Source organism: Halyomorpha halys, unplaced genomic scaffold (genome assembly GCF_000696795.3).
Source record: "Halyomorpha halys isolate HHAL.00 unplaced genomic scaffold, Hhal_1.1 Scaffold456.1, whole genome shotgun sequence".
Lineage (NCBI taxonomy): Eukaryota > Metazoa > Arthropoda > Insecta > Hemiptera > Pentatomidae > Halyomorpha > Halyomorpha halys.
Genome location: NW_027106823.1, coordinates 541,630 through 550,782, shown reverse-complemented (window position 1 = coordinate 550,782; position 9,153 = coordinate 541,630). Strand labels below are relative to the sequence as shown.

The following is a 9,153-nucleotide window of genomic DNA, read 5'->3' as shown; positions in this document are numbered from 1 at the left end:
ATATATGATGAGATATTATTTATAGTCTGTATATATCTTATACATTTACCTACCATACGTGTATATATATATATACACACGTATTAAATAATCTAACCCTTTCTGTGAATTTGTTTAGGTCCCATCTTCTTCAACGACGTAGACCTCATCATCTCACGCAATACAGTGTTCTGAAACTTTTGAAGATGACGCTGCGTTCCGTCCCAAAGATTAGTGAAGAGCGGGGCTCTTCTGGGAAGACAGACGTTTTTCTTCTTACTTGTTTTACTTTGTTGTAAATGTGATTAGATATGACTTTACGCACTTAACGCATTTACTGAAAAAACGGAGCTACACGTTAATTTACTACTGAATTACTGTATTTAGTTATCAGGAAATAATTTCCATCATTAGTTTTCCTGTTTGATCACTAACGTTGTACTTTAATTGGAATCTTATAATTATTCCTTCTCTTCTTGGCTCTCGCTTGCATATCTATGTTTATTAGAACACATATTAGCATCTTGGATCTATTTAATTTATCCTGTGGTATTCTAGTATCCATGCTGATAATCGTAACGAAATGATTGTCTAAGCCAACGGGTTGCAGAAATTCACACTTGTAAGTTTCTGAGAACAGACAGAGCATTGACACAATGGTACGTTGGACGTCCTTAGTTCCCTCTTTCCTCGTATTGTCTTAGTATCATAGAACCACCTATGTCTAAGGCGTTTATATACATGAAAAATGATTGAAAAAATAATCCTTTTCTTTTTTTTTTTTTTTTTAAATAACTATCTATTTCTTATACAAGCTTGTAAACTCTCTCTTCATCAATGTATAGAAAACAGTTACACCTCTCATTACAAACTTTTGTTTGGCCACGATATATTTTGTGCTGAAAATATTATTAATCTTTTTGAATGAACTTTGCTAACATATCTTTTATTGTGTCTTACCAGAACCGAACGTTTCTTTAGAGAATGGCATTGAATCTTCTTTTAAACCTTTCAAATAGTACTAAAATAGTTACCAACAATTGTTTTGGTCAATATAAAGACGCAATCCAATTTTTCTTGTTATACCTATATATTTTTTAAGGAAGCATACCATAAATCTGTTTTGCACTGGAAAAACCAACTACTACTAGTTTTATTATGGCAGCAAGTACTGGATCCGTTGATATTCAAACAGTCAGGGCTGCAGTACTCGTATCTCTGCTCATCGGTTTTATTGCTGGTTACAAAGCTAAAGAATTAAGGCTAAAATGGATTAGATTTAGAAGAGATAGGCTCTCCAGAAAGCTAGCTGACACACAGAAGCAATTGGATTTGATGTAATAGTAATAGTGGAGGCACAGAGAGATTTATTTTTAACTTGTTAACAGATAAATAAAGTTGTTTAATTAAGCATGTCTTTGATTTTTAACACCTGATCTTGCATGCAGAATTGCCCAGGTTACATTTTTATCACTCGAGTTCCAGGATTTCTTTTTTAGCGTTAGCAATGACATAATTTGACACACCGGTTTATACTTTCAGTGCTCATACAGAAAATTTTCTATGTCTTTGTTGATGACATTCAAGCACTAACTCATAAAATATAAATGTTAGCTTGTGATAAATATGAACTAAAGTGGTTACTATTATCGTAAACAGTATGGAAGGTTATACTGACACAGATAAACATTGAAGAGGGTCTATTTATCTTCAAAATGTATATCCATAACATTGCCATGTACCCCCGATAAAGGATTAATTCAATTTTTTTTGTTAATACATTTATCTCGTAAGACTTTAACAATGGCGGACGAAGGGGATAATTTTCAGGATGCTGCAGAATTCTTAGGTAGGATTGTTCACAGACGAGTTGGGCATATTGCTGTTCCATATAAGCATTATATCCTGGTTTGGGGTGGGTTTATGGTGAGCTGATCTTCTGAGAGTGATGTTGAAATATAGTAGACAACTTTTATGTGACATTTATATCTTATTTTCTTTCATGTTCTCTCCAGAGTGGTCAAGATGATTTTGAAGTGTACTGTTCATCTGAACGTGTATGGATATACAACTGTATCAGTGAAATGTGGTTAGTTAACAGAATTTCTATTGTTTTACCTATAGCTTATGTTGAAATACTTCATTTTAGTTGATTTGTTTTGTACTAGTTTATTGAAATACCATGTATATTATGTTATCTTTAAAGAGGAAAGTTTGTTATGATATGTTGGGAAGACCAAAGTACACCAGTTCTAAATAATAATACTGTGAATTCTGTATAGAGTAGTAGAATAAGAAAACACAATTAGATAACTTATTTTTCATTATTAGCTATTTAATTGTCTTACTTTTTAGCAACTTTTCAGTCAATATTTGATATGAAGTGGATTAAGAAGATTTTCAACGAAAAGCTGTTGCATATTCTCTGAAATTAGCTAATCATTTCATATTTTTCAGTTATATTCATTAGTAATGGCTTTTTGGATTTTCCTGTAGGACCGTCTTGATTACTAAAGGCTACATTCCATTTCCGAGCTCAGGGAGCACAGCGGTAATAATTGATGATGCTTTGTACATTTATGGGGGTAAGACATAAGATGTAAATTTTATATTATTTGTAAGATAAATGTTTATATATATGTTTTTCAAGTATCTTATCAATCACATGTAAAAGGTGTTGAAGAACTAACGGAAGATTTATGGAGGTATTGTTGTGAACTTCACCGTCTGGACTTGACAAATCTGACATGGACCTCGCCGATACCTGATGGCAATTCTCCGCAAGGAAGTGATAAAGCAGTTGGATGGGCTTATGACAAGAAGTAAAGATAATTTTTAATATAATTAATATTGTTTTGAAATTTATTTCTACTTAATTGATAGCTATTTTGTAAATAAAACCATCAATAGGTCAGTAGAAGTTCTGATAATGTTGTTTACATTATTATTTGTTCTAGCTCATTTTTATATTTTCAAGATCTGTCATCAAATTACACTTACTCAGATAGTAAAATAATTCTAAAGGCCCCTGTACATGTTCAAATTCTTTTGTAATGCTCAAAAATATTCGGTCTCAACGATTCATTATTAACAGTTGCACAACACCTCAAGCTTTCCCCTCGAACAACATAAACAGCCATTTGTTGCATAATATGAAGGCCAGTAAGAATCTTAACAGGTCTTTAAGAGTGGATATTTGAGATAATTGGTGTTCTAGTATATTCAGATAAATAATAAAAAAATTCAATAAAAGAAGAATAACTTATATTCTTTAACATTAATATATCTAAGGAACTTCAAATATTCAATTAGTTGTATATATTTAAAAATGAATAGAGGAGCATCTTTCATCAAAAATGTGATTGATTTGATCAGAAATTTTTTGTTAAATTTGCCAATCCTGTATGTTCCAACATTTTCTTCCAGATTTACCAACATTTTTAATTTTCTCCGCTATATTATGGAGGATTGTAATTCTCCTTACTCTTTTGGAACTTTTTACTCACCTGCAGAGTCAATCTATACCAAGTTGTTTAGCCATTTTTTAATTTTTGTTTACATTTTGTATGTAGATTTCTCTGTCATGATAAAAAATTTGGTGTAGTTTATTTTATTTTTTCAAATAAACAAAATTAATAAAGGTTTTTTTTTTTTTTTCTTACCTCCTGGAGCAAAGAAAAAGGCATTTACAAATATATATATATATACACACACACACACATATATACATATACCGGCTATTTCATTTTCTTGTAAGAATGGTTGCCGGGGCCGCTGAAGGCGGTGTCAACAATGATGGCATATGTTTGCCTGGATGCTCACTAGGAATAGGGAGGGGCTATTCCTGTTGGTGGTGTTGAAGTGATGACTTCAGGCTGCAGAGCCAGAAGTCCCTCCCAAGACGAGGACGTCGACCAAGGGGATAATGCTTTGCAACCTCCCAGGTTTTGGTGGAGGGGCGATCTCACGGAATAGAGGGTTGGCACAGGCTTTCACCTCATCAAAGAATTTGATGTGCCTACGGCCTATGAATTCTGGCACAGACGGGAGTTGGAGCTCCTCACATATTACTCTGTTCCTGGCCTAATAAAGGTTCTGAAGTTTTCAAAATCTGGTATTTAAGCCCTGATAGACTATTTCAGCAAGGATAAGACCTAGCTGGTATTAACTTAATTTCCTTAAACTTAACCTTAATTGCACATTGATTTACTGAGTTTAATCAAAATCTATTCTATATGGGCTCAATAATCTATTCTAGGAGAGATAGGATAAGAAATGAAAGAATAAGAGAAGAACTTCAGATGGCCTCAGTAAAATCAGTGATTGAACACCGACAGCTCCGATGGTATAGACATGTCTGTAGAATGGGAGAAGACAGAGTGCCAAGAAAATGTATGGAGGTGAGGCCGACTGGTAGGAGACCATGAAGCAGACCCAGACCAAGAAGGAGCTATATGGAGCATATCCAACGACTAGGTCTGGAAAGAGGAAAAACGCTAGTTCAGAGGAAGATGTGCCTGAAAGGCACTTGAGGAGGATAAGAAAGAAGAGAAGAAGAAGACCTCAAAATATATATTTCCGTTGAAAACTCAAATTCAAAATTGTTCATGATCACAATATTTATTCTTAATGTATATTCCGTATGTTTTTAAGTGAAAATATTAATAACTTTTCAAAACTGGATGTATTGAATTTTGATTCAAAACTCAATAACATTCTGTTTTCCTAAAAATCTAGTGAGATGCAGGCAACATACAACTTCAGATTATTTATTTATTTTATTTTTACAGAATTTACATATTCGGAGGCTATGGACAATGTTCACGGTGTACCCTTAATGGCTATAGTTTTGAAGTTGACCCCAGTAATCATGCAAATAAGGGATGGAATAATCAGCTGAGTATATATGATCCAAGTACAAATCGGTGGACTACACCAAAAGTAAGTTTTGTCATTGGTAAACATTTATGATTTAAGATGTTTTGTTTTACATGTCTTATTCTCTTATCTATTACTAGCCTCTTCTTAAATACTCTCCTCTCATAAATTATTTTTTGATCTTCAATATCATGTACTTGAGAAGTGTACTGCAAGAGAAAAAATAAATCAATAGGACTCCTGAATAAGCTATATTTTGATTTTTTTTTTCTCCTTATGGCATGTATATTAGTCATGGCTCTTTTGTTATGAGACTCCTGAAAGCCTAGTAAAACCTGGTGAATTTCTACCAATTAGCCTAATGAAATAATAGTAGGGAACCTGCTTATGTGTATAAAAGTTGTATTAGAACGTCCAATTTCTCTATTCACACTTCATTATTTTAGAGAGATTAGCTTTGAGACAGACAGTCTTCTCTTTTCACTATCCTGAGTTACACTGTGAATCCCCTCACACTACCTCAGGAAGTCTCTTCCAGGATTTCCCTTTATCTTCACATTTTTATAGCTGCTTAATTAACCTCTGTATTTTAGCCCATGTTGTGGTGTTTTATAGGGCCTATCAGAACAATATACCAATTTTCATTAAAAAAAAAAAAAAAATTGTTTTGCCATTCTATGTACAACCTAAGTTTTAATGTAAATTTGTTCATTGCAATTTTGGTTTGGGAAAAATATGAGAAGGACAAGTTTTATAAGCACTGTAAAAAAAAAAAAAAGTAAACACATTTGACAATGATTTTCGTATCATTATTCACCATTTTTTATAGTTTACAGGAGTTAAACAATTAATTAGAAACTGAAAATGTTTCCATTACATTCTTTTATATTTACTGTATGTAATGAAATACCTATATGGAATATTGTAATTATTAAATACAAACTTTATGTTTTAAAATTGATTATGTAATAAACTTTTTAATTTAGACAGGTGGTGTTCCACCTCGTCCAAGAGCTGCTCATGCTGCCGATGTGAGTGGTGATAAAGTTTTTATTTTTGGAGGAAGGCTAGCTGAAATGAGAGCTAATGATTTGTACGTTCTTGACTTAAAGAAGATGTACTGGACCCAAATATCGTATGTTTTATATCGGTTGCACATATTTAGCAATTTATTTGTTAGTGTTTTATGAACATTTTTTTCTTTTATATTAAAAATCCAAATTTCATTTAATTTTATTCATGTTGATTTATATGGAAAACAAATAATTTGAATCTTTGTAATTTCTTATCCAGATTGTTTTTTCATTCTATAAATTTGTTCTCAAAATTATTTTTTTGTGTGTATAATATAGCTTTTTAGATAGATCTTTTAAATTTTAGTTATCTAGGATTTTATAACTATTCTTGATTCAGTTCCCATTGAAAGAGCCAAAAGTTACTCAATAGGCTTTAGACATATTAGTCATTGGTGAAACAAACAACAAAAGTATGGTGGAATTCCAAGGTGGAAAACAGAATTTCTCCCACTTTATTGATATTAGTTTCCTTTATCGGAATTGTAATTTCTTTTTTTCTCTATCTTATTTGTTTGTAGAGAAGATACAACAATAAGAGCTTAAATTTATTAATATTGATCTTTATTTTATTTTTTTATATCATTACATTGTAAATTATAATTTTATTAATATAGATTTATCAATGAATTAAGTAGTATTCTGTATTACATTAATTTTAGAATACTAGTGTCGCTTTAGGAGTTAAAGCTATATAAAAAAGTAATTATGAATATTCAAGCAGGAATCTTGAATTTCTCATAATATTATTGACTTTCTCAGTTCATATACTTAAATAATATTTTTCTGATTAGATTATATATATTTGTTTTATTTTGCAGTATAAAAGATAGTTCATTTGAAATACCCGAAGGAAGGTCATGGCACAGCTTTAACTTTATTACTGAAAATCGTGCTGTTTTGTTTGGTGGTTTAAGTAGGAATCAGATTCCATGTGGTAAGTTATCCATCGTTTTTCATGATTAAAAATTCTATTTAAGTTTAATATTAATTACTAACTTTATAAACTAAAATATTGAATCAGCAATTAATTAAAGCTGATTTTTAAAGAGGTATTAGAATTTTTTTATCTAAAAGGTACGAGCAGTGAGAATTTAAAGAATTCTTAGAAGTGGTCGCACAGTTGGCATTAGTTTACATCAGGTCAATGTGGATCATATCGTTAATATTAATGTTGAGGGAATAGTTAGAATACTTTCTTGCTTATATTGGAGCAACTCATGCAATTAAAAAAATAACAGAGAATTTAAAAAGTACCAGTGTAATAAAAGATGAATTTTTTTTTTTACATCGAAAACAATTTTTATTCAAATAATATAATCTGCCACACTCAAAGGCAATTAGTAATCATATATGCATAAACAATTTTAAAAAATATATAAGGAGATGGTCAGGGTTGCGGTCAAAAGTGAAACAAAATAGTTAACAACTATTTATTTTCTGACGTTTCGCCCCACTTTGCAGGGCTTCATCAGGGCTGCTCAAATGAATCGGTTGAACAGCTATTACAACAACTTATTTCTCTATCTCCATCTTTGCTTCATGGGACCAACTACTCTCATCAGCGTATTGCTACTCACCCCTCTCTTATCTCTTCTTCTACAAATAATTCACCCTCATCTCTCCGCCGCAGTACTAGGATTAGAAATTACAGATCTATGGCTAAACTCACATCTGTACCACACACCTCCAGTGTTTTACTTAATTCTGTTCACCAACCCTCCCCGCAGAATACATCTACACCCCCTCGATCTCATACTTTTTTCACTGGTATTGTGACCCCTCAACCACCTGATATTCCCCTTGATAATTCACTTCATCTTTCTTCTTCTGTTTCCTCTGATAACAAACCCTACCACATTTTCTTTCTTCTTAAATTACAATTTCCTTCTCACAAATATCACATTAATAACTTATGTAACCTTAATAAGCGCCTAGCAGATTTTAAAAAATAATTATAAATTTATAAATAAATATTAATAATAAAAATAAAATTAAAACAAGAATATAAATTGGATAATAGTTAGAGCACATCTCAAATAAATAATAACAAGATAAGTAAACAACTGAGGTAACAGTTGCTTGAGTACTTGAGTCGAGATGCTGGCCATTGCCAGAACTCCAATGGCATATTTACTAAAGGTCTCAGGGTCACTGATGTTTTGACCTTGGAGTCAGGGGGGAGGGGAATTGCAAGGATGGTAGGAGCTGGATATGAATCGTACCAAGAATTGGGATTATGAGTTTGATGGAAGTTTAAGAATTTCGATGGTATGAAATCAAGAACCTTATGATAAAGAGTTGTGTTTGTATCATAATATGAGAAAGCATTGACAGTTCAAAGGACTTTAGACTGAAAGACATTTGACAGTTTGAATGTTGAAATAGTAGTACATAAGTATACAAATAAAATTCATTTATATTTGGGTTACTAAACAAATATAATTAGACCATTTCAGCAACAGTTTTGTGAAAAATTTTAATTTTAAAGTAAAATCCACATTAGCTGTGATGACAATCTACTTCTGTTGGCTGCTTGGTTTAGGATATATTGAACATTTAGTGGAGAAGCTTTCTGATATTTATTTTTCCTCACACTACTGTGAACTGTCAGTAAAAAAAAACATTTATGTTTTAGGACAGACAAATTCATTCAATGTAAAGATATAAATTTAAACTCTTCAATGACCAAATTATTTTTCCATAGGGGATTGGTGGGAGTGTGAGATCGAAGGCAACCAGGTAACGTGGCACCTCAAAGGAACCGTACCAAAAGAACAGACTCTAGTGTGGCACAGGACGGCTCTATCCAATTTTACTAAAGAGTTAGTTATAGTTGGTGGAGTGACTTGTTCTCCTTACAACATGAAGGAAGAAGTAAGAAAGCAACTAGCAGACAAATATTATGTTTTATGTATTAAAAAATCATATTATTTCTTATTAATAAGATCTTCATAAAATCAGTTGGTTATCCTCACCAAAAATATAATAATGAATTTTGCTTTTCTGTATTTCACTACCCAGATCTAACATTAGTCAAGCTTATTTATTCTTTTTGGATCATAGTTTATCATCGAATTTCAACCTAACTGTGATATGTAATTCTAAAATCAACGTTTTCTAAAGGGTATATATAAGAGTGAAAAATTAAAATAAATACGAATGGTATACTTAAAAAATAATACTACTTAAGTAATATCAATCCATAAAATATATTTCATAA

General features: G+C 31.6%; 1 protein-coding gene across 3 annotated transcripts in view; it reads left to right on the top strand.

Moving 5' to 3' along the window:
• Positions 1–9,153, top strand: part of LOC106682989 (kelch domain-containing protein 1) — a 35,883-nt gene that overhangs the window by 23,415 nt on the left and 3,315 nt on the right. For 2 of the 3 annotated variants that reach the window (XM_014424183.1, XM_014424182.1), the window contains exons 2-8: positions 1,995–2,068; positions 2,476–2,564; positions 2,654–2,801; positions 4,770–4,920; positions 5,844–5,992; positions 6,752–6,867; positions 8,638–8,807. In XM_014424183.1, the coding sequence (XP_014279669.1) occupies positions 2,064–2,068; positions 2,476–2,564; positions 2,654–2,801; positions 4,770–4,920; positions 5,844–5,992; positions 6,752–6,867; positions 8,638–8,807 (828 nt within the window). In that variant the 5' untranslated portion in view covers positions 1,995–2,063. Of the gene's footprint in view, positions 1–118; positions 1,906–1,994; positions 2,069–2,475; positions 2,565–2,653; positions 2,802–4,769; positions 4,921–5,843; positions 5,993–6,751; positions 6,868–8,637; positions 8,808–9,153 lie in introns of all 3 variants that reach the window. The other variant, XM_014424179.3, reaches the window with a different exon arrangement.